Source organism: Neophocaena asiaeorientalis, unplaced genomic scaffold (assembly GCF_003031525.2).
Source record: "Neophocaena asiaeorientalis asiaeorientalis breed wild unplaced genomic scaffold, Neophocaena_asiaeorientalis_V1.1 scaffold484, whole genome shotgun sequence".
NCBI classification, from domain to species: Eukaryota; Metazoa; Chordata; class Mammalia; order Artiodactyla; family Phocoenidae; genus Neophocaena; species Neophocaena asiaeorientalis.
The window spans coordinates 396504-423171 of NW_020171830.1; the positions used below are offsets into that span (position 1 = coordinate 396504).

Genomic DNA, 26668 nt, shown 5'->3' on the forward strand with positions numbered 1-26668 from the left:
GACAGTCCCTGAAAAGGGAAAACTGACCTGAAGCAAATGGATAGGGTGAGATCAGAGGAATCTTCTTTGGAGCTGTTGTACTGAAGCTGATACCTGACGAATGAGTAGGAGTTAATGATGTGAAAGGGAAGGAGAGTTAGAATCTGTACTGCCCCTCAGGGAGCTTTCATTTATGAGGAGTTCAAGACATACATAGACCTGACCCCTGTCATACAAAGCAGAATATGAGCAATGGCACTAAGGAGATAGAAACAAATATGATAAGTACCTCAACTAGGGGAAAAATTCAATACAGGTAAGATCAGTAAAAATTTCATGCAGGAAGAACAAAGTACTGGGCATTACTGTCCCCATGAGGTTTAGATTATCTACACGTTACAGATGGAAAAGTAGAGTCCCCTGTCTCCTGATCATTATTCTGGGCCCAGACTTCCTTTGCATTTGAATCTACAGTCCTTAGGACATGAATCTCTGGCCTATCATACTCGACATTGGAAGTTACATAAAAGGACAAGCAAAGGGAAGATGGCAAGTATAGAAAATTAGCAATTTGCACATGAACTACTGCCCACCAGTTTGTGTAGTCGTTGGTGCGGAATGAAAAGAGATTGGGAACCGAATGAACCAAAAATTATTTACAAATAGAATTTCCACTTAGGACTTTATAGACCAACTTTCAAACATCATGGAGGATTTCACCTGGGAAAGAATTGGTGTAATTTGCCTTCACAACGTGGAAGTACCTCTCTGGATAAATGTTTGTAGGCTGTTGCCATGAAAATATTAACAAATGACACTCAAAAAGTTTGGTGATTTATGGAATCAGAAATTTAGAATCATTTCTTTCACTTAAATACAAAATAAACCAAGATGGCCTTAAGTGGTTTCATTCTGGATGCTGAAAACTATGGCTTTCCTCATTTGTCACTGCATGATTCATGCCAAGGTGAAATATATCAGTCACATATTTTCCCCACGCACATCAGTCCAATAATAATTCAGCCTAATGAGCTTCTTTGGTTCTCTCTTTACTGGTCTCCTCATGAACATTAAGTCCAAAGACCTGGCCGTCGTTTCATGATGCTGTCTTGCTCTTTTCAACATCCAAGTACTTAGCACAGATCAGGCAACTAATGCCTCAAATGCATTAAATTCAAGGAAATTCAAGACATCTGCTCTTGGCTCCCTTTAAATAATGTTTTCCCTATTGATGTTGGGCTCTGATATCATTCAAGGGGGCCTATTTTCACTCTAACCATGTTAGGTATTTTTCCATATTCCAAATATTAACCAAAATATCTTCAAAACTATTGTTTTATATTCCATTTCTTCAAGGTTCAGATTCTTTATTTTACTGTTACGACGACAGATGACCTTTGCCCTACTACTGATGACTATCACTATGGGGTCCCTCCTGCTGTGAAATCTCAATTTCGTGGCCACATCAACTCAAGTAGGCTTGAGGGCTCCGAGACTTCAGTTCCTACTCATGTAGTCAACAGGCTACACAGTTAAAACTACCCTTATTCAAATGCAAGAGACCATCTATGAGAATAGGATGCTAGGCTTAATTTGTTATTCCTTCTAGAGAGCGTATTATTGTTTGCCTAGAGGAATCCCCGCCACCCCCCCGCCACCCAGTAAAACAGTCTCTAAAGGGATATACTCACAACCTTCATAAGGACACTCAGCAGAAGAGATCTGTTCACACCCCTCAAAATACAACATGTCGGCAGCTAGTTATTCTACCTGACTTTGAGCAAAATTGATTTTCACAAGTTTGACACTTACTGAATGGAATCACAGTTGAACCCTAATTGAACCAACACATATTCAAATGTAGAAAAGTTCCACTGGGCCCAGACATCAAACAGACAACACAGGTCCAAGTCACAGACACCTGGAATCCTGCGTTACTCTATGGACTGTTTCCTGCAGAATATAAGTGTGCCATTTGCCTGAAACCTCCATGTCTTCCTTAGAGGGCCAGCTCTACTTTCTGATAATCTCTACAGACTTGGCTCCGACCCACCCATCCTGCTGTGCAGCTTGGATGACAAAGCTGGAAGAGCCCTTATTCAGTGTCCCCTGCATGTACAAGGGTAATTTCCTGCTTGGAGAAGCAATGTTTAAAGTATGTAATGCCCTCAATCTTAGCCTGTTCTTACTTATCCTTGGAAGGTAGATTCACAATTACGAAACATGACTGTGGTCATAACCAGAATAAAATGGGGTAAACAAGTTACATCACGTGGCCTCTTCCTGTCCTAACTAATTCCAACAAAGCTGGTCACATAGTCCTTGGCCTGAGCAGCCAGGTTAGGGATAAAGCATGTTTAAATTATATTCCTTGCAGACTTTAGAGATGGCAATAGGAATTCAAGGCTTTGGAAGAACTGGGTAAGCCAAATTAAAGTTTCAAGGATCAGAGAATTCAGGGAAAACTGCATATTGATTCGCCTTAATGTTGCTAGGCAAACTGGAATTCCTTTTAGCTGTAACGTAGAGTTCATTCATTTCGAAATTACAGATTTCAACTATTATACTCCCAAACAGTGACACTTTTACAAATATTAGTGAGTTTCCTAATTTCTCTCCATCACTTTCCCTGGAGGAAATGACCTCCTTAGTAATTTTTAAGTACGATAATCTCTTTGTTTAAAGAAAAAGTATCACAAAATTATATTCCACCATAGACGTATTTGCCTTCCCAATAGACTGCCACGAAATTCTGTTGAATATGAGTGAAAATCACTAGGCTTGACAGGTATGGTTTTCTCATCAAGGACTTGAAAAGCACTGTGTTCCTTCCAAAGTGCCGAGACAGCAGTAATGAGCCCCGAGCTCCGCACAGGCCGGTGTCCCTCCCCGCAGCCACTGAGAGCAATAAAAAGCAGGGTTCCTACCTCGGTGACTGGTGAGTTCCCTGGAAGCAGAAGGCAGGGGTGTGTAGTGGCTCTTCGGAGAGGCGGCAACGCTGTCACTGGAGGCCTGCGTGAAAAAAACCACACCAACATGAAGCCACACCAAACACTAAATACCTTCATTTACCCAACTTGTCTCGTCGGGATCTGGGTTTGGAGAAAATATTATGGACCAAGACTCTTCTTAGGAAGCAAGAGTTGTCTGTGTTGAGATAATATTCTGCTAAGTGTAGGGTCGATTACCAAGCTTTCAGGGGACTTGGTACAGGTGGAAGGGCTCTGACACAAGGGGATAGTTTGTTTACTGTGCTGAGCTTCAAGGAGGAGGAGGAAAGGAGAAGTTGAAGGCAGGAAATGATGCAGATTTCGATTTCTGCCACAGGCCTCCTACCAATACTTCCCACAGATCGAATGTTCACTGTGCGGAGATTTCTATGGAAACCAGTGAAGAGGCTGAGCTTTGCCCCCAGGGTGGATGGGACAAACAAGCCTGGTTTACTGGACCCAGTGGCATGGAGATAATGGGAAGCTGAAGACAAAAGGCCTGGCAGCATGAAGTGACCCTAGAGAAGGATACAAACCATTGCAGACCCTGCAACTGGGGTTCTGGCTACATTTTACAACAGCACTGAAAAACCCATCTGAAATTTGAAATACAGTGGTCATTGACAAAACTTTGCCATTTCAAAGTCTAAAAGAAAATATTCTGAAATCTATCCATGAAGATGCTTTTTTTTTTTTTTTTTTTTAACTGTACACAAGGCTCTTTAACCATTCGATTCTATATAGTGTGACGCAGGCTGCGAACTCTCTTTCCCTAACACTACATCCATGGGGGCTAAGGCAGGAGGAAAGGACCACAGCCGGAGAGTCAGGTGTCACTCAGAGCTAATGACCAGTATGTCACATTCTGAGTGTGGCTGTGTGGAGTACGAAGCATCACCATTGCAATTCTTACTGAGACTTCTGAATCAAACACTACTTTTTTTTTTTTTTTTAATATCCAAAAAAGAACATCTGCTAGGATCAAAATCCTAAGCTTACAACCTTTCCAAGCTTCATGAAAAAGTAAATTTCATTAATGCTACATTTTTCTTTCTGGAAAAGGAAATACATTCTATGGGATATATTTGCCCTGGTAGGAGGAGGCCTTTTCTCCAAAGAGATTATCGACATTATAGGAATCAAAACTAAGTAGGAGATTAGACCTACTTGCTAGAAAAACCCTTTAAACCCTGTTTCTGACATTTGAGATGTTTGATTAAGCAGCTTTCAGTAGAGACTTACAGAAAGAGTTCTGAATGCCACAAAAGCAGAAGCTCTGTCCCTAAGGTAGAGACAGATTTCGGGTAGCATTACTTCATCTCAGCAGCAAGAGAAATATATGGTGTTAAAAGTGTGATCCAAAGGTATTGGGGTCTAGAAAGATCAAAGTTCAGTCACCAAGAAAAATGTTTTAAAAAGTACCCAAGATTTGTAAGATACTGCATCATTAGACATTTAGGATGCTGCAACAATGTAAAAGAGTCAGCAATTAGATTAAAATTCAAACATTAGAATCACCAGGTGTTTCTCCATTTGGCATCAAGGTCTCCTGTAATCCCTACATGATAAATGAGACACAATGACATGTTCTGAATATGGCATCTATTCAATGCTCGAGGTAGGATATATGCGGCAGAGGAATGGGGAATGTCCTTCCACAGATCTACTGTACTTCCTCCATAAGAGGCCATAGCTTCTTTCTCTGTCAATGTTTCTACTCCACCTTGTTGCTAAAAAAGCCTAAAATTCCAGGATGAGTTTTAGGTTGCTATATTGTGATATTTCTTGGTGCTTTTAATCTCCATTTGGGCTGCTGACAACTTGATGACAGCTTTTCCTAAAATTACTGGAAGAAACTACCTTTCAGCAAATACCTCTGACAGGGAAAAACATACGAGTTTTGTAACCAAGAGTAAAATAGAGATTTAACTTTTATTTCCAATTGTAGTCAAAGCAAAAACTGTGTGGCTTGAGTTCTGTTTTGCAGTCATCATTCTTCGCCTAGCACTTAATTACTTTTCTGCTAAGTGTCCATTTATAAACTCAAGTCATGGAAAAGAATCCAGGAAGAGAACAATTTTGCAAACTATGCCTTTTGGTGAGACTTTCATGGCTGGATGTTGGGGAAAACCGCTACAAACCAAGGTTCTAACTACCAGTTCTTTGACTTGGCTTTTAGCAAAATGAACTCCATGTGATCTTTTCAATAGTGATGTTGAAAATTATGCTTAGAAGCATGATTCAGAAAAGCACGATTATCATATGAAAGAAATGGACAAGACAATGTCTTAAATTTGCATTCTACCTGCCCCAGAATAAAGGACTCCCCTTGAAACTGAAGCAATACACTCACAGTGTATCAAGAATGAAATAATAGAAACATAAGTGGAAATATTTAATGTTTTCTTTTACCTGGATTAATGAAGGATGCCTAAAATGGGAACAGGGAAATCGGGGTAAATCGGAATCCTAGAACTACAAATAATTCTCAACTCTTTAAGTACTTGCCAAATTTTCTAACGACCTGTGGCAAAGAATTACTTTTACGTTTTACTTTTTAAATCACCCGTTAGAGAATTTTTGCAACATCTACAATAAAATATTAGCATCCAGAATACCTATATCCCTAAATAAATAAAAATATAATAAAAAATGGGCAAAGGAAATCTCAGACAATTCAAAGAAGAGGAAACCTGAGTAGTCAATAAATAAAAGAGAAGATGGTCAAATTTACTAGTCCTAAAGGCAATGCAAATTAAAACAAAATGCAATTATTTTTTTGTCCATCATAGTTGGCAAACTTTGAAGTCTCACAATAGCGAATGCTATAGAGAATGAAGGACAACAAATCTCTTAACCTCTCATCCTTTGCCAGTGGGAACGTACATTGGTTCCACTACTCAGGAGAGTAGCTTAGCAATATCTAATAAAATTGAAAACTGGTACTGCAATTCCCTTTAAAATATATACAATGGAAAATTTTACTCAGGTCTGTAAGGTGGAACATAGAACAATGTTTATTGCAGCATTATTTACAACAGAACAAATTGGAAATAATTCAAATGTCTATCAATGAGGAAAATCGATAAATAAAATGTTGTATATTCATATGACAGAATAATATTTAGCACTTACGAGCAATAAAGCTGATTTATATATCTCAATTTGAGTAGCTCTAAAAATTTAATAAAAAGTGAAAATGCAAGTTACAGAATGATAAATGTAGTGCAATACTATTTATGTAAACGTGTAGTTCTTTGATCTCATATGTGTATACGGAAAGGTCTAAAAATTATAAAAGTTATACACTAAATTCATGAAAATGGTTGCCTCTACCACAGGGCACAGGAATAGGACTGGGGCTAATGGGAAAGAGGGTGAGCTTCAATTTTACAGATAAGGTTTATTTCTTTTATTGAAAGACATGAAAAAAAATGTCAAGATATTAGAAAATACAAACCCTGTATGGTAGCTGAACATCCTCATTAGTTTTCAAACTTTTCTACATTTTTGCAATTTCTCAAAATTAAACATGAAAATTGAAAAAACAGACTCCTATTTTCTCTCTGATCCATAAGTCCTATGTTGATATAAACCCATAATTAGAGGAAATTTCCTCTAACAATTTTCTAGTACTTGCCCAACATGGATTCAGGTCATCTCTGGTTGGCTTTTTGTGATGAAATATCCCATTTCTAATTCTTCCAAAGCTACTGAGTATGACAATAGAATGGAAAAAGCCGATAAGCAGTAGTAACTATAAATTCCCCCTTCACACCAAGGCTTGAAATGCTCGTTCCAGCCCGGTAAGCCCTTCTGCTTAAGATCTGCCAAAGCATACTGAAGGTTTCTGTACTTGTCTCCTACTCACAATTGGAGAGTTGCTAATAATTTTTTAAACTCACATCAATAATGATAATGGTCACTAATATACTGTGCTTTGCAATTTCTATAACGCAGGAAGGAAGGAAGAACTTTGGCAACCTCATTGGAAAAGACTGAATGAAAGTACAGTACAAGAGATTTGCAAAGTGAGAATTTCACTCTGCGGTTCCAGAAAACAAATGTCTTTAGATGAATGTGTACAATTCGAGCCCCCTCCCATTGGGTGCGTTCCATGAAAACCTGCATTCCAGTGGATATTTCTGAACATCATGGATGCCCGGAAGGAACATGATACAGACCACAGGAGGAGAGATTTGGCAGGCTTCAAGACAAGAAGGGGGCAGCTACAAAGTTGTTTAATAGCCATAAATCTCCCACTATTTTTCACAAAATACCATCTAAGACCACAGCTCCACAACTCATTCCCCATCACTCAGCTCAAGTGGAGCGCTCTGGCATGCTCACTCACCCTTAAATCATACACTGCATAAAGTGATCCCAGGTCTGGGAAATTTGTCAGCCTCTTTCAAGTAAAAGCAATCTTCGCTTTTCATCACAATTCATTCCCTGAAACTGTGGTATAAAGCTGACTCTTCTAAAAACATTTATTTTCTCTCATAAGAAAAAGTATCACTCATTTATTATTAAGGATTTAATAAACACCTACTATATGCCAGGCCCTGTGTAGAGAATACCAAGAAAAAGAAAATGAGGACCTTGGCTGCATTCCCAACTCATCAAAAAAAAAAAAAAAAAAAAAAAAAAAAAGAGAAAAAAAAAAAAAAAAATAAGAAGGAGAAATTAGAATCATGATTAATGCTGGTTAGTAAGAGTCACCAACTCAAAGCCTGATCCCCATACTCTGCATCATCACAGAACTTTGACCCTGACCTCTATGATGACAGCTGAACACTTGGACCAGTAATTACATCCTTGCTTATTTCTTCTTCATACTAACAGGGAACTTTCAAGATTAACTCTACTAACTTTCCAAGATTAACTATACTGTTACCCTTGTACCCAACATGCTGCTAGAAAGACAGAAAGAAGTCAGTGCATAATGCTTGAATGAATAAAACATTTTAACGTCAAAGAGAAAACTATACACCATGATTGTAATTCAACACAAAAGTATAGGCCAAGTTGTCAGAATCAGAGGTAAAGACTTGACAGCATCTCAAGGATTAAGTTAAAAGCCACAGAACCGGCCTAAGGTGGAGTCTTCCCACTTGCTCACATGTGAAGGCACCAGGCCTTTCAGTGTGAGGACAGACAGAAAACCTCCACCACAGACCCACTGTGTTGGAAATGACAGACAGGTAGGGGAACAGGAAAACCATATACTGGTCCAGAGCCAGAAGCCAAAAAACTGAGAGAAAAAAAGGCGGTATGGTGGGATGAGGATGAGCCAGGAACCAAGGGACCAAGAAAGGGCCCAAATGGGCAAAAGGAAGAGTCTGAAAAACAGCTGAGCATTCAGCTGACTGATGGAGGTGAGGGGTAATTCAGAGCAGAAGTCAGTCAAAGAAGGGTTGGGGTGAGGGGGAGGGTTGTGCCGAAGGCTCTCCAGAATCAGGAAGCCCTTTGCAGGCAAAACAGCCTCCAGAGTTTGCCACTGTTTGTATCTGATCTACAGGGGGTCCAGTTCTGCCAGTGCCTAAAAGGCCATCAGGCCCAGAGCTGTAGTTCTGAAATGTTTATAAGAGGAAGGCAGGCAGGAAGGAAAAGAAACAGGAATGGTAAACAGGAAGCAAGGGCTATAGACTGGGCATTTTTTGGACCTTTACACAAATAATCAAATTACGGAATGTCAGAGCTGTAAAAGACCTTTTCAATCATCGAGAGTGGTGGTTTCCAAAATACTTTTAACAGACACTCATATAACAAGAAAAAATAAAACAACATAAATACTGGGCATTATGGAAATATTCATAATTACATGTGGTAACCAAATATAATAAAAGAGATAAATATGCAAAATTTTTATTATACAAAATTCAGTGAACACAGTTAATATAAGAACAGTACATCCACTACGATTTTTAACAACATAAAATTTATAACGGGTAAAAGTTAACAAGCAGAGATTGAAAGATTTTTGTGAATAATGTGGTTTGGGAGGATTTAATTTTTAAATTCTATTTAATGGTGCCATTGCTTCTGGCAGTTTAAAATATTTAAAAATTAAAATCCTACAAGGGCCGATCTGAACACATTTTCCAACAAGTATCTTTCCAATCCCTCGCATCAAAGGGCAAGGAGAAGCGGCAGAAGGAGGGACAGTAGGAGTTAAGGAGGAAGGAGATGGGGGGTAGAAAAGAAAGGAGGCACGGGGTGGGATAGGAAAAAGTGTTTCTTGAATGCATTCTAAGTCTAATGGTTTTCCAATGTGTCAGTATATCCTATTATTACTCTCATGTGAGAAAAAAGAAAACTGAGGCATGGAAAGGATAAGTCACATGTCCAAGACTACACAGTTCTAAAATCCAGAGTGGGATTAAAAACCAAGTCAGGAGGACCTGCGTGGAAGGGTGAGAGGCAGCACATTGGAAAGGAGGGCCTCTGGAGTGTGGAATTCCGGAGTTTGGAGTCGTGTGGCTAACAGGGGCTTGGTGTTCTGGCCATGTGTCAAGCCTGTGCTGCTGAGGTGGGAGAGCCGAGTGCAGAACATTGGTCCACCAGAGACCTCCGAGCTCCAGGTTAATATCAAACGGCGAGAGCTCTCCCAGAGATCCCCATCCCAATGCTAAGACTCAGCTCCACTCAACAAACAGCAAGCTACGGTGCTGGACACCCTATGCCAAACAACTAGCAAGACAGGAACACAACCCCACCCATTAGCAGAGAAGCTGCCTAAACTCATAGTAAGGTCACAGACACCCCCAAACCCCGACCCCCAGATGTGTTCCTGCCCACAAGAAAGACAAGATCCAGCCTCATCCACCAGAACACAGGCACTAGTCCTCTCTGCCAGGAAACCTACACAGCCCACTGAACCAACCTTAGCCACTGGGGGCAGACACCAAAAATAACAGCAACTATGAACCTGCAGCCTACAAAAAGGAGACTCCAAACACGGTAAGCTAAGCAAAACGAGAAGACAGAGAAACACACAGCAGATGAAGGAGCAAGGCAAAAACCCACCAGACCTAACAAATGAAGATGAAATGACATGAAAAATAATTCAGAGTAATGATAGTAAAGATGCTCCAAAATCTTGGAAATAGAATGGAGAAAATACAAGAAATGTTTAACAAGGACCTAGAAGAACTAAAGAGCAAACAAATAATGATGAAAAACACAATAAATGAAATTAAAAATTCTCTAGAAGGAATCCATAGCAGAATAACTGAGTCAGAAGAACGGATAAGTGACCTGGAAGATAAAATAGTGGAAATATCTACTGCAGAGCAGAATAAAGAAAAAAGAATGAAAAGAATTGAGGACAGTCTCAGAGACGTCTGGGACAACATTAAACACACCAACATTCCAATTATAGGGGTCCCAGAAGAAGAAGAGAAAAAGAAAGGGACTGAGAAAACATTTGAAGAGATTATAGTTGAAAACTTCCCTAATATGGGAAAGGTAACAGTTAATCAAGTCCAGGAAGCACAGAGAGCCCCATACAGGATAAGTCCAAGGAGAAACATGCTAAGACACATATTAATCAAGCTATCAAAAATTAAATACAAAGAAAATACAGCAGCAAGGGAAAAACAACAAATAACATACAAGGGGATCCCCATATGGTTAACAGCTCAACTTTCAGCAGAAACTCTGCAAGCCAGAAGGGAGTGGGAAGACATATTTAAAGTGATGAAAGGGAATAACCTACAACCAAGATTATTCTACCCAGCAAGGATCTCATTCAGATTCCAAAGAGAAATTAAAACCTTTACAGACGAGCAAAAGCTAAGAGATCTCAGCACTGCCAAACAAGCTTTACAACAAATGCTAAAGGAACTTCTCTAGGCAGGAAACACAAGAAAAGGAAAAGACCTACAATAACAAACCCAAAACAATTAAGAAAATGGTAATAGAACATACATATGGATAATTACCTTAAATATAAATGGATTATGCTCCCATCAAAAGACATAGACTGGCTGAATGGATACAAAAACAAGACCCATATATATGCTGTCTACAAAAGACCACTTCAGACATAGGGACACATACAAACTTAAAGTGAGGGGATGGAAAAAGATATTCCATGCAAATGGAAATCAAAAAAACCTGGAGGAGCAATTCTCATATCAGACAAAATAGACTTTAAAATAAAGACTATTACAAGAGACAAAGAAGGACACTACATAATGATCAAGGGATCAATCCAAGAAGAAGATATAACAATTGTAAATATTTATGCACCCAACACAGGAACATCTCAATACATAAGGCAAATGCTAACAGCCACAAAAGGGGAAATTGACAGTGACACAATCATAGTACGGGACTTTAACACCCCACTTTCACCAATGGACAGATCATCCAAAATGAAAATAAATAAGGAAACACAAGCTTTAAACGATATATTAACAACACAGACTTAATTGATATTTATAGGACATTCCACCCAAAAACAACAGAATACACTTTCTTCTCAGGTGCTCATGGAATATTCTCCAGGATAGATCATATCTTGGGTCACAAATCAAGCCTTGGTAAATTTAAGAAAACTGAAATCGTATCAAGTATCTTTTCCGACCACAATGCTATGAGACTAGATAGCAATTACAGGAAAAAAATCTGTAAAAAATACAAACATATGGAAGCTAAACAATACACTACTAAATGACCAAGAGATCACTGAAGAAATCAAAGAGGAAATTAAAAAATACCTAGAAATGAATGACAATGAAAACACGACGACCCAGAAACTATGGGATGCAGCAAAAACAGTTCTAAGAGGGAAGTTTATAGCAATACATTCCTACCTCAAGAAACAAGAAACATCTCAAATAAAAAAACCTAAGCTTATACCTAAAGCAATTAGAAAAAGAAGAACAAAAACTCCCCAAAGTTAGCAGAAGGAAAGAAATCATAAAGATCAGATCAGAAATAAATGAAAAAGAAATGAAGGAAACAATAGCAAACATCAATAAAACTAAAAGCTGGTTCTTTGAGAAGATAAACAAAATTGATAAACCATTAGCCAGACTCAACAAGAAAAAAAGGTAGAACAGTCAAATCAATAGAATTAGAAATGAAAAAGGAGAAGTAACAATTGACACTGCAGAAATACAAATGATCGTAAGACATTACTACAAACAACTATATGCCAATAAAATGGACAACCTGGAAGAAATGGACAAACTCTTACAAAAGCACAACCTTCTGAGACTGAAGCAGGAAGAAATAGAAAATATAAACAGACCCATCACAAGCACTGAATTTGAGACTGTGATTAAAAATCTTCCAACAAACAAAAGCCCAGGACCAGATGGCTTCACAGGTGAATTCTATCAAAGCTTTAGAGAAGAGCTAACACCTATCCTTCTCAAATTCTTCCAACATATAGCAGAGGGAGGAACACTCCCAAACTCATTCTATGAGGCCACCATCACCCTGATACCAAAACCAGACAAAGATGTCACAAAGAAAGAAAACTACAGGCCAATATCACTGACGAACATAGATGCAAAACTCCTCAACAAAATACTAGCAAACAGAATCCAACAGCACATTAAAAGGATCATACACCACGATCATGTGGGGTTTATCTCAGGAATGCAAGGATTCTTCAATATAGGGAAATCAATCAACGTGATACACCATATTAACAAACTGAAGGAGAAAAACCATATGATCATCTCAATAGATGCAGAAAAGGCTTTTGACATAATTCAACACCCATTTATGATAAAAAAACCCTCCAGAAAGTAGGCATAGAGGGAACTTACCTCAACATAATAAAGGCCATATATGACAAACCCACAGCCAACGTCGTTCTCAGTGGTGAAAAACTGAAACGATTTCCTCTAAGACCAGGAACAAGACAAAGCTGTCCACTCTCACCACTATTATTCAACATAGTTTTGGAAGTCTGAGCCACAGCAATCAGAGAAGAAAAAGAAATAAAAGGAATCCAAATCGGAAAAGAAGAAGTAAAGCTGTCACTGTTTGCAGATGACATACTATACATAGAGAATCCTAAAGATGCTACCAGAAAACTACTAGAGCTAATCAATGAAGCTGGTAAAGCAGCAGGATACAAAATTATGCACAGAAAGCTCTTGCATTCCTACACTAATGATGAAAAATCTGAAAGAGAAATGAAGCAAACACTTCCATTTACCATTGCAACAAAAAGAATAAAATACCTAGGAATAAACCTACTTAAGGAGACAAAAGACCTGTATGCAGAAAACTATAAGACACTGATGAAACTAATTAAAGATGATACAAACAGATGAAGAGATATACCATGTTCTTGGATTGGATGAATCAACATTGTGAAAATGACTATACTACCTAAAGCAATCTACAGATTCAACGCAATCCCCATCAAACTACCAATGGCATTTTTCACAGAACTAGAACACAGCATTTCAAAATTTGTATGGAAACACAAAAGACCCCGAATAGCCAAAGCAATCTTGAGAAAGAAAAACAGAGCTGAAGAATCAAGCTCCTGGTCTTCAGACTATACTACACAGCTACAGTAATCAAGACAGTATGGTACTAGCACAAAATCAGAAATATAGATCAACGGAACAGGATAGAATACCAGAGATAAACCCACGCACATACGGTCACCCTATTTTTGATAAAGGAGGAAAGAATATACAATGGAGAAAAGACAACTTCTCAATAAGTGGTGCTGGGAAAAGTGGACAGCTACATGTAAAAGAATGAAATGAGAACACTCCCTAACACCATACGTAAAAATAAACTCAAAATGGATTGAAGATCTAAGTGTAAGGCCAGACATTATAAAACTCTTAGAGGAAAACATTGGCAGAACATTTACTCTATGACATAAATCACAGCAAGATCCTTTTTGACCCACCTCCTAGAGAAATGGAAATAAAAACAAAAATAAACAAGTTGGATCTAATGAAACTTAAAAGCTTTTGCACAGCAAAGGAAACCATAAACAAGACCAAAGACAACCCTCAGAATGGGAGAAAATATTTGCAAATGAAGCAACAGACAAAGGATTAGTCTCCCAAAATTTACAAGCAGCTTATGCAGCTCAATATCAAAAAAACAAACAACCCAATCCAAAAACGGGCAGAAGAACTAAACAGACATTTCTCCAAAGAAGACATACAGATTGCCAACAAACACGTGAAAGGTTGCTCAACATCACTAACCATTAGAGAAATGCAAATCAAAACTACAATGAGGTATCACGTCACACCAGTCACAATGGCCATCATCAAAAAATCTACAAACAATAAATGCTGGAGAGGGTGTGGAGAAAAGAGAACCCTCTTACACTGTTGGTGAGAATGTATATTGATACTGCCACTATGGAGAACAGTATGGAGGTTCCTTAAAAAACTAAAAATAGAACAATTATAAGACCCAGAAATCCCACTCCTGGGCATATACCCTGAGAAAACCATAATTCAGAAAGAGTCATGGACCACAATGTTCATTGCAGCTCTATTTACAATAGACAGGACATGGAAGCAACCTGAGTGTCCATCGACAGATGAACGGATAAAGAAGATGTGGCACATATATACAATGGAATATTACTCAGCCATAAAAAGAAACAAAGCTGAGTTATTTGTAGTGATGTGGATGGACCTGGAGACTGTCATACAGAGTGATGTAAGTCAGAAAGAGAAAAATAAATACCATATGCTAACACATATATATGGAATCTTGAAAAAAAAAAAAGGTTATGAAGAACCTGGGGGCAGGACAGGGATAAAGATACAGATGTAGACAATGGCCTTGAGGATACGGGGAGGGGGAAGGGTAAGCTGGGGCGAAGTGAGAGAGTGGCATGGACATATATACACTACCAAATGTAAAATAGCTAGCTAGTGGGAAGCAGCCGCATAGCACAGGGAGATCATCTCAGTGCTCTGTGACCACCTAGAGGGGTGGGATAGGGAGGGTGGGAGGGAGACGCAAGAGGGAGGAGATATGGGGATATATGTATATGTGTAGCTGATTCACTTTGTTATAAAGCAGAAACTAACACACCATTGTAAAGCAATTATACTCCAATAAAGATGTTAAAAAAGAAATCCAAAAAAGAAAACCAAGTCAGCCTGACCCACAAATTTCAAGAGGTTTCCCCAGCACCACAGCCTCTCAGCAGCAGAGGCCTCAGATCTTTGTCATACTCCACTCCTGGCCATCATCCACTTTGCCTCACACCACTGTCAACTGGGCACTTATCTGGTCCCTTCTGCAGGACTGTCAACTTCAAGAGCACAGGGGCCAACACCTGTATTGATAGTGAATGCCTTGCAGCTCCTAACAAAGCAACTTCTCCAAGCATTAAGAAAGGGTTATCAAGTGAGAGGGAGTTTACTAATAGCATGGGCAATTTTAAAGGCAGAATATCTAATCTTTAAAGAAACAAATAATCATCTTTGACCACAGAAATATGACGGAGCACAAGTTAATATTTTACCGTTAATTATTAATCCCCGCTGAGGATTTAGTTTTTGTGATATGTTCAAACAGAATGTAATCAGAATGTAATATATTACAACCTCCAAGTAATGAGGGTAATGAGGGTGTACACATGGTTGTGTGTGTGTGTATCACATTTCTTGTGTGCTAATCGCATGGATGCATTTTAAGCACACTCTTTCATTTAACTATCTCAACAACCTTAAGGAGTATCATTATTACTATCACTTTATAGATAAGGCAGTCGGGATTTAGAGAGGTTAAATAACTTGCCCAAGAGCACCTATCTAGCATGTGGGGAATTTAGAATTCCAACCAACGCATCTTGATTTCACAGCCTGAATCCCAACCACTGTGCAATGAACTCGATGCTCAAAGGTGCCTGGCGAAGAAAAACTTCCTGGGTTTAGTACATATACTAAGACAGGTTATATATTTCCAGTAAGATATGATTAAATTCATGTGAATATGCAACATGTTTTGTGGTCTGGCGTATACATAAAACCATTAAGTTATTTATTAAAAATAATTGACGATGCAATGTAGACATAAGAGTGCTTCAGATCTCTTTAGCCCTTTGGGGTTGACATAACCAATGGTGTCTATGGTCAACCTCTACCAGCTCATAAAAACCAATGGTTAAAATTTCAGGAATGCTGTATTTAAGTTGCTAAACACAGCCATTATTTAAAATTCAATTATATACACTTGCGATTGGATAAATTTAAAGGGTATTATGTAACCAAACTCAGTACTTTCCAATTATTTTACACAACTTTACTACTATTTATGTTCTTGAAAGTATTCATGTCTATTATATCTACATAGTGTAAATACTATATAATGATATGCTATAATGATATGCTTATAATGATATGAGATACTTCGTATCTCTTCCCATCTCTTCAGTGATGTCACTTTGGTAGCCTGACATCAGCCATGATAGGAGTATTTACAGCAGAAACTGGCAAATGCTACAAATTAGGGATTTATTATCTTGATTTTTTTTTAACTTAAGAAAATGATGGAAACATGTTAATTACACAGATTAAACTTACAAGTTATGTTGTGTCTGTAGGTATTACGTTGTGAATAGCACCAAAAAGTTGAGGAAATATTCTTCAAATATTCAAAAACCACTATCTGATTCAGTAAAGAAGTTGCTCATGCCATTGACAAAAGAGTAAAGTTCTGACATACTCAGTAAGAAAAAAATATAGTTGACATTCATGTCAGGACTACACTTAATCATCAATTGCAACCTTACGTTGGCAATGGATATGAAAGTTTGGCCAAAATAATACAAAATATTTGGTGAGACTGAACAAGCTGAATGGAATTTATAACAAAAAGGATTATATATTTAATTTTATTTGTAAATTGTGTGCTACTCATCCTTTATATACATAAAGATTACAATAAGCCTATGCACACATTTATATGCATAATGTTTTTTTCCAGAGAGCTGGTTGCTAAATATTTCCAGCACAGTACTACATATAACCCTTATTATATAATGTCTAAGGTATGTTTGGGGCTATAGAGAAAAGGATAATTAAGAAAGAAGCTAATTAAGCTTCAAAGATTCTGTCTTCAACTTATTTGATGTCTGATGCCTTACTGACTAAGACTTAGATCCAAGCTCCATCCGGCTACATGACCTTGGGTATTAAGCTCTTAAAGCTATACTTTCCTCCACTGTAAAATGGTAATAACCATAATAGTCATGATGATGATCACGGTGACGATAGTTAAAAATTGCTAACACTTACTTGTGCTTACTTTGTGTCTGGGACTATGGTAAACACATTCCATACATTAATTTATTCAATTTTTACAACAGTTCCATGAGGCAGTTCTGATTCCTATTCCTGTCTTACAGATGAGGAAAACTGAGGCCCAGAGAAATTAAGCAGGTTCTTGGGTTACTAGTATGTAGCAGAGCTGGGCCACAAAGCCAGGTAGCTTGTCTCCAGTGGCTACTGCCTTAACCATTATGACACTATACGACCTTTCTTCCCATTAAAGGCAAAGAATAAATAAGGTAAGAGATGAAGATCTTAGCATTGCTCATTAAATATTAACGTACTTTTACTTCACTCCAATTTTGCATAACATCTTACCTATTCAACTAGATTTCAGTTTCTTAAGAGGGAGGGCTACGGTTTTATGGCTTCTACCTTTCACAGTAGCTGCAACAGGGACATGCACACTACGTGTAATCAAATTATTTATTACTTGAATAGACTCTGCTCCTCACTTGTCAAGCAGAAAAGCACTACTGAGATCCCTTCTGAGGGCAAAAGTAGTGAGATCTTTAGCCTAGTTACAATCTGGATTCATCCACAGATTCCCTGCATTATTGTGACGGTCTGTCTTTAGTAAATAACTACATATGGCATTTCTCATCTGGGTTTGTAGGGTTGTCTTAGAAATAATATTATGTCATGGTAGTCTTACAGGGTTGATTTACTTTGGCTTAAAAGAAGGAACTTGCCTCATGTGTCTCTCTTCCTCTCACAGAGTTTTTTTTATTCTCAAGGGCTATAGGTCAAGTTCTGTCCTTGGAACCAAAGTAGTTTTCCAAAATGAGGTGGAGCCAGCTATGTCAAGCTGGGCCAGCTCTGCTGTCAGTGCCTTTCCCAAATACATCAGACTCTCTGCTTGTAAAAATAAATTGATACCAATGCAAGAAATTTATTAGGAGATGACAGCACGGTTCATAATGGAAATATGGAAAAAACATCATCCTTCAAAACTGACAGTTTATCCATCATGCCTCAGATTCCTGAGATAGAAGCAGGCACTGTCACATACAATCTGCTGAGGACACATCTTCTTGGATTTCCTTATGACAGGAAACTCTGAAATAATCCAGAAGAAGGGAAGGACTTGTGCTGCCCTTAATGTGCTCAGCCATAAATTTTTAGTAATAGCAGAAGAAACATGTGGCCAAGGAAATGAATGATGGGGGAAATCAGGAGGCCTGGAATTCTCAAATGGCCCCTTCTTTTCTCTCGGGGGTGATGAACTGGGACAGGGGTCAGAGAGGGTTACTGCACTGCTGTGAGGGACATCAATACCCTGTTATGTACAAGTAAAGCCAACAGGTGGCAGGGCACCACTGCAGACACACCACAGTTGGCCCAGCTTCAGGTCTGGTGATCAGGTCACCTTGCCCCGCTAACTTTCCAACTGTGGTTATTTCTCTTAGCTAGTTCTTTGTATTGATAACCTTGAGACAATTTAGGAGGGCCATTTTAATTAGGAATAAATGCAAGGATATTCGTGGGAATCAGAAGAGGCCTGACTTTGCAGGCTTAATAAGGTGACCTACCCAACCCTGTATGAAATAATTGTGTATTGTATTAAAAGCCACTTTGGAAAATAAAAGAGTGGTAGTAAACTGGAATGAAATGAGCATGATATTAAGGGGAAAAATATTCACTGCCAATTTTATGGGGCCTTAAAATATTTATGTTCTAAACTTGCATTCTTTGGAGATTTGCTGAGTGTTGCTAGAACTAGGGAACTTTTTAAATGAGATACATGCATATTTTTAGAATTTACAGATCTTTTTTAGCAAAAATAGAAAGTCATAAATGTGAAATGGAAACCTAAACAAGGCTAGTACAGCATTAAGGGTCTTATAGTCTTTTGTTAAAGTCTTTATTGAATTTGTTACAATATTGCTTCTGTTTTATGTTTTGGTTTTTTGCTCACGAGGCATGTGGGATCTCAGCTCCCTGACCAGGGATCAAACCAGCACCCCCTGCATTGGAAGGTAAAGTATTAACCACTGGACCGCCAGGAGTCCCATGGTCTTATATTCTTAATTCGCTCTTTATATTGGAAAAATAAAAGCACGGGAAATTTTATTTAAATGTGAATAATATGCAAGGAATCTTTGAGGTCAGTTTCTATTTGATTAAGGTACAGAGACACCAGCACAACTATGATATCCCAAATAAACTTGGGTTTTGTTGCATTTGTTGTGTTGTGTGGATAGGAACAGGGTATGTGGGTTCTTGGGTTACTTAAGCACAGAGTCAAATACAGGGTTTTGATCCACTGCCCAAAATAAATCCCTAAGAACATCAGGGAAATAAATTACATGTCCTTAGTCATAGGTAACAGGGTTTGAAAAACAGCGACACTCAATCCTTCTTTAAATGCTCTCATCCTCTGAAAGAGGCAAATGAACTTCTAATTGTTCACGTTTGTTTCGGCCAATCTTCCTGGTTCCCTGTCTCAAGAAAGACCTAAAACTCCGTTCACTTTACATATCCAAATTAAATATATCTGTTTTATTTTGCTTTCTATGTAAGTGTGTGCCAGCATGACTTAACATTCATCCAGTTTATTTCAATATTAGTGGAAAACAAGTCATTTTTCAGTTTAATGAGTAGCATCAGTGTCTGACTTTTAACCAAAAATGTGACCTTAAACTTGATGGATCTCACCAGAAGGCACATTTTCAAATTACTTTTCTATCAGAGGTTATGAATATGGCTTCCCAAATTACTGTGACAGCTGTGAGGGGAAAGCCTGCATTACACGTAGAGCAGCTTAAAACAAAACTCAGACCTAACAAAATGGTAGTTTAATTTGTGAACAAGAAAAAGGGAATGGAGAAAAAAGTATGAACCATATGGGAGGAGGAAAAAAAAAAAAAAAACCTCCTTTGAGCTTTAGGCAACAGGAGAAAAGAATCATGTAAAGCAGCTGAAATTCCCATACTTTTCTGTTACTACCATTTTTGTTAACAAATCATTCTAAAATGGGAAGGTGAAGGCTGAGCATTACTGATTCAAAAAAACTCCAAGAGGACATCTGATATTTCTTCCTTATTAAGGATGATGGAGTATAACTGATGTGTCTAGTGCCTGGCCGATTCCAACTTTTTGAGAATGCTGCTTCATGTGTGGACGTTATTTTTGGACTACTGAACGCCAGAAAATAATGAGCCGGCATTCAGCTTTGGTGAATAAGGTCCTGAATTTTCATCTAAAAGCAGTTTTGAGTTATTGCTGTAGATAAGGTGCAACTGTGCAAGGGAACTTTATCCACGTTTCTCCCATGAATCATAAATGAGGAAAAAAATTACCGTCTAAATCGCACTTAAAAGGAATAAAGTCTTTTCATGTCATACATGATTTATCAAAATGATCTCATTTTAAGGGTACTGTGGTGTATCTTGATTAATCACATTAGGAAGCGTGATGAATGGCCTCTTTAATGGTAACACAGGATTTATTGGCAACATCCCGACTTGAACCAGAAGGGTAAGAAGTAAAATATACAATAGATAGCTAATACAGATAGGGTGTCACTAATGCTCTGACTTGTTTTAAGATTACACGGGGAGCCTTAGTTTCAGGGGATTCTGAAACCTCCAGGTGGTGGAGAGCAATCAAGTGTTGCACTGGAACTTGGACACAACCATGATTAGACTGTAACCCTTCCCTAACCTGTTGCAACCCAAGTAAAACCGTCCACTCTGCTGGACCATAAAGAGAAGGAGTGTGTGCAATCTGGACAAATAACGGAAATTCCTAGTAGGAAGAGGTGGACACTGCCTTTTGAGATCAGCGCTCCCACCCTTCTCGCCCTATTTCAATATCCTCTTCACATTTCACTTTAATATCCTAAATGCCTTTTTTTTTTTTTTCCAGCCTGCTCTAGTGTGCTCCCACTAATTTCCTCTAAGGCTGACAGATCAGAGGTTTTCCTCGAACTGTTCCTTTTAGAGCTGAGGAACCCTCCTCGTAATCCTGCTGCTTGTCTGCAATTAATCCTTCCAGTTGTCACATTATTACTACCACCACCCACAGACAGAGGAAGCCCCGACCCACTGGACACTGGCTCCCGACTGAAGCTTCAAAGGTGCCAATCACACCCTACTCAGAAAGGTGCCTGCTGTCAGCATCAGAGGTTTCCATTCTCTCCTCCCCGCTGATCAAACATTCTTCCTCAGAAGATTAATTCAGAGTCTCCGCCCATTTCCTCCCAGATCCTCTTTCCCTTTTCGGTTTACCCAACGATCCATCTTTGCTTCGCAAAGGGAAGCCACGGATAATAGAAGCCCTTTCAAAACAAAAGCTGGGCAAAGGCAAATTTAAGTCCCAGCTGTTATCAACTTTTTTATTTTTTTTAAACTCATTTAAACACCTTAAGGCAGTGAGGATTAGGGCCTGGCCTGAAATGCCATTCTTTGATCAAAGACCCCAAGACTTTACACAAACATAATCACAAGGCGATGGATGCGTCTCAGCAGGCTGAATTGATTTGTTTGACCGCAGCGCCGGGATGGGTTAGAAAAGCTGCACACTGGTTTTCCCAACTCCCAACGTATTTGTATCACCAGGCCAAGTGACGTAGAAATTATATATTTTCTTACATCTTAACTGGAGCAAAGTCATCTGCAGATTCAGACATACCTATGGGGAGACGATGCAGTGAGAAGGGAATGTGGGCAGTGTGGGTGCCTGCTAGAGCCTGTTCCATCCTGGGGTAGGGAGCAGAGGTGAAAGCTCCAAAAAGGGAGGTGAGAAGGAAGCAGCTCCACTGTCTCTGATGTGGAGTGAAAGTGTGACTTCCCAGACAAAAACCTGTGTTTACATTACCCAATGCTACTGGAATCTTCTCTAGTCGCTTAGTAACCCCAGTTACCAGTCCCTATTAAAGGGGCCTCTGAAGGAGAAAACAGCAGGACCTTCCATGTGACTCATTCGCCAGGTCCCTCACCATTTATCAACGTCTTTCAGGACCACAGGCCAGGACCGACTAACAGTAAAATCTTCAAGAAGGGGTTTGGAGATGGCCGATAACAAATTCTCGTATTGAATCATGGCTCAATAGGGTTTACGCTTGCCATATGTATCTAGTAGTAAATAATTCTGAAGTTGCATAATAAAGAAAATATGTAATGTGAAGGTTGAAGGGACAATTGCAAATCAACATTCAAGCCTAGCGAGATGTCTTTATAGAGAGATTTTTTTCTTTGGATTTTCGGGGGTTTGGGGCAGGTTGTTATTCATACTACAGAGAGACTGTCAGAAAATGACTTTGCAGTCATATATAATGAAGAATTCTTGACTGTTATGACTATGTTGGGGCAAGTGACCACACATTTCCAGAGTAGGTTATAGAATCTCCCTTGTTGAACAGTTTGGAAAGAAAAGATTACCTTTTTGATTGTAAAATGATACAATCCAATTCAAAGTTCTTTAGGAAAATAAATGGGGAGGAGGGACTTTATGGAGTCCAAAGGTCCGTAGTTTCAGGTATGGTTGGACCCAGGTGTTCAAACTTATCATTAGGGCTTCCTATCTCTTAGCTTTGTCCTCCTCCATGCCAGCTTCAGTTTCTCCACCGGGTGACTTACCAGGAGCTTCGGATCTACATGAGACCATCTTCAAAGACAATAGAAAGAACCTCTGTTGCCTGAAAGTTCCAAGCAAAATCTGGGAATCCATGGCCTGTGTTGGGTTACGTGTCCCTCCTTGAATGAATCTCTGTGGTCAGGAAAAGGAACACTCTGCTCAACTGAGCCTGAATCGTGGTCCGTTCCTAGTGCTGGGGCAGCAACTGGCCTCCCAGAGCACTACAGATTCAAGGTAGGTGGGTGGTGACCCCCCAGAGATAAATCTGTTCTAGAATACAGTGTAATGTACACCCTAAAGGCCAAAAGAGCAAATTCTCCTTTAAAAGCAGACAAATTCCTACGTAAGTCTTTTGGAGCCCCTCACTGCATACTAGAGACATTCAAAACATCTCATCACCATCTCTGGGCAAAACTGAACCCATTATTCAATAGCCCAATTCTGATTCGTCATGAACATCAACAGAAGGCCTCCACATCCAGAAAGTTCTTCCCATGAGGCCTTCTGGATATCATATATTTTAAACTTTTCAGGCTCTCAATTGGCACCAAAGAGCTTTAAAATACAATTATTTTTTAACAAGCTTGGTATCCCACAGAAGATTAAAAAAAGCTACAGCGATCTAAAGGGAGCAGCATGAGGGAAGGGCCAGAGAGAGATGCTGGGGTCATAGTACAACACGGAAAAAGGAGACCAAAAACACAGACTGACAACTGAACCACCAGTCATCACAATAGACATTTGGAATAATGACACCCCATCCTCCTACCCCACCTCCTCACACATACACATGTCAGTAGCATAAAGTTAAAATCAGTTTAATATTTCCTGTATAAGTCAGGAATTAGATATTTAATTTCTAATTAGCATGTGTCAAGTAGCTACTGGTCACTGGGATGAGACATTATTCCTATTTTGTCCACACGCGGAACAGATAACACCACAAGAAAACAGGTGACTACTATGAAAGAGTAGTACAGAGAAGTGCTACAGGAACAACACTCTAAAAAGTTTTAATCCTACACTACGTAAATAATAAATTATGTACCTCTCTTATTTTCCAAAGGCATTTTCCTGTCACTCTGTCACTCAGCCCTCTTTTTACCTCTTTCTAAAGGTCATGTTGAGGATGGCCCTGAATACAGTCAAGAATTCAAGTTCATTGCTGTCTTAGCAGATGAGGACACTGGGCTCAGGTAGCATGGGTGAGTCCCTGAAGATCTGTGTCATACGTAAAACCGGGACCTTGGTGGACTTAGAACTGGCTACTACATTAGAGTTTTACACCCTCATAAAGACCCAGAGGAAGCAGGAAGGATTCTCTGCTTAGAAACTCAACACCCACTACGATGACCAAAGTGGGATAGATGTGAATGTTCTGTTAGGCTACTGAAAGTCTTCTGGGCTACAGCCCACATGCTCTGAACGTCTACACCAGGATAGCTAAAATCTGAAGAAAAACCATGTAGCTTGGATGCTGACACTTAGCATCTGTGTGTGCAGATGTATCCACGCATGGGAACTGCAGAGGACGGCGTAAGTATATAAAAGGCTTCAAGTTCCAAACACAGTCTTTCTTTGTAAAGTTAATATTAATCGCCCATTTGTGAGCCTTTCTAGATAAGGATTTCATTCTGTGGTATGTTATCCCAAGCAGCAGCAAACAGATGCCTATCTATATGAACAGCCAAGAACACTGAATACTCATTACTCTCTAGATGTGAACATTTTACCCCTACATTATTAAATATTAACTTTCCCAATACTCATGCTTTAGATTACAAAATATAGTTGCTATAGTAGAATGGAGTCAAGAAAAATAATAGAAAATGGTTTAATGGATGCAAAGTCATTTGAGACATAACCCCCAAACATCTTTATTCCTTTCTTTTTTTTTCAAAATTATCTGATAATCATTCACAGAGCTACTCATGAAAAAGGCTTTTTTAATTTGTTTTATGCTATCAATAATTGTTGACATCAGAAGTTTCATTCAACTAAACGTGTATGTGTAAAGCTATTTCCTGGAGGGATTTCACACCCAAATATGTGAGACAGTACTACATGAAAAATGACTAACCAAGTATCATAATCAGTAAGTCTTATGTCCTGTGCAATATTTCTAACCATTCTAGCAGCCTTATGCTCCCTGTGGCCAAAGGAAAATGCAAAACTGACTCACAGATTTATTTCCTAAAGAAATACTACCACGAGCCTCTAAAATCTTAGTCTTCAACTCTTGGAACACATTGTAGTCTAGCAGGATTTAGTCACTGACAAAATATGCATGAACCTACCCCAGCGGTAAACTCCATTCTAGGTATATGTAATATTTAGGATGGTCCAAATGCCAAAAATTAAAAATGAAAGGAAGGGGGAGGCGTAGAGAAGGAAGAAAAAAAAAAAAAAAAGAAACTTAAAAACAAAAGAAAGAAGAAAAAAAGATGTTTGGGGGTTATTTCTCAAATGAGAAATCGAGTAAAACATTTTCCACCATTTTTCTTAACTCCATTCTACAGTATCAGCTATATTTTGTACCATTTCAAGACAGCAAAGCCCTGCATGTTCTACAAGCCCTCCTTTCCCTTTCCCCCAATCTAGGATTCCTAAGGTTCTGAAAGACAATCACGGCCACTGAAACCCAAGCCTGACTCCCCGCGGCTCCTGGGTTTATCCCGCAACTGCACGTTCATAACCAGTTCACAGAAAAGTTAACGACACTGTGGTAAGAAACACAACGAAGACATGCAGTCTGGATGATTACAAAGGGCCAAGAGCAAAAGGGCTCTAAAAAGATTCACTCGGGAATGTGGGCCTATGATTTAGCCAGTATGAAGCAAATTCCACTGGATTTTCTAAAATCAGCCCCTCTTCCTCCCATCCTCACCTCCACCAGAGAATTCCTGTAGAGTTCAACCAACTGGGTGACCTTGCTTTAGAGAAGACACAGTTCCTGGCAAAGGGGTGTAGTGTCCTACCCAAAGTGACCATCCTTAGACCATCTTCTTAAAACCAAAATGTGATCGTGCCTCCCCTCTGCTTAAAAGCCGCGTTATGATTTACCTTGCTTTGGGATAAGTGAAAATCACCACTTGCTGCTCAAAAGGCCCTCTGCCCTGACCCTGGCCTACTTCTCCAGCCCCATCCCTCCCTTCATCCTCTCCCACTGTGACCTTCTTCCTGTTCCTTCAGTGTGCTAGGCCCCATTCTACCCACAGTCTTTGCACAAGCCTGGTCTTTCTTCCTAACCTCTTCCCACCAAGATTTTTTGCCTAGTTAACCCTCTTACCTTTCAACTATCAACTCATGCATCACTACGTCAAAAAGATTTCTCTGACATCGCCTTTACACATACCTCCAAGGACCCAATATTTCTTTTGGGGGACATATCATAGTTTGTAATTATAACTTATTAGCACATTTGAGTGATGTTCCTAAACAGTTCGCGTCTTGAGGGCAGAATTCCTCACCTCCTAAAAGTCTGGCTCGAGGCAGTTTCTCAATCAACACTTAGATGGTGAAATAAATGAATTAAAAACCCTGAACAAACAGCATTCCCCAGGCTCCAAGAGCTGAGGGTAACAACAGCACACATCTTCCCAGACTAAGTCACCCTCTACACTGCCCTCCGAAGTGGCCTCCCCCCCACAAACAGAGCTCCTAAAAGTGGAAAAAGATGGTACCCACAGTGCCCCCAATGCCACCATAATTTCCCATGTGCATTTCAAGCAGAGCCCTGATGATTCCCCATCCGTGAAAGGACTTTAAGTTACAAGGTAGGCTTATGCAAAAGGAGTCATCCAAAGGCAGTTTTAAACACACAAA

General features: G+C 39.2%; 1 protein-coding gene across 2 annotated transcripts in view; it reads right to left on the reverse strand.

The window, feature by feature from the left end:
- Positions 1 to 26668, reverse strand: part of LRMDA (leucine rich melanocyte differentiation associated) — a 1082484-nt gene that overhangs the window by 221025 nt on the left and 834791 nt on the right. For both annotated transcript variants that reach the window (XM_024740463.1, XM_024740471.1), the window contains one exon: positions 2907 to 2991. In XM_024740463.1, the coding sequence (XP_024596231.1) occupies positions 2907 to 2991 (85 nt within the window). The remainder of the gene's footprint in view (positions 1 to 2906; positions 2992 to 26668) is intronic.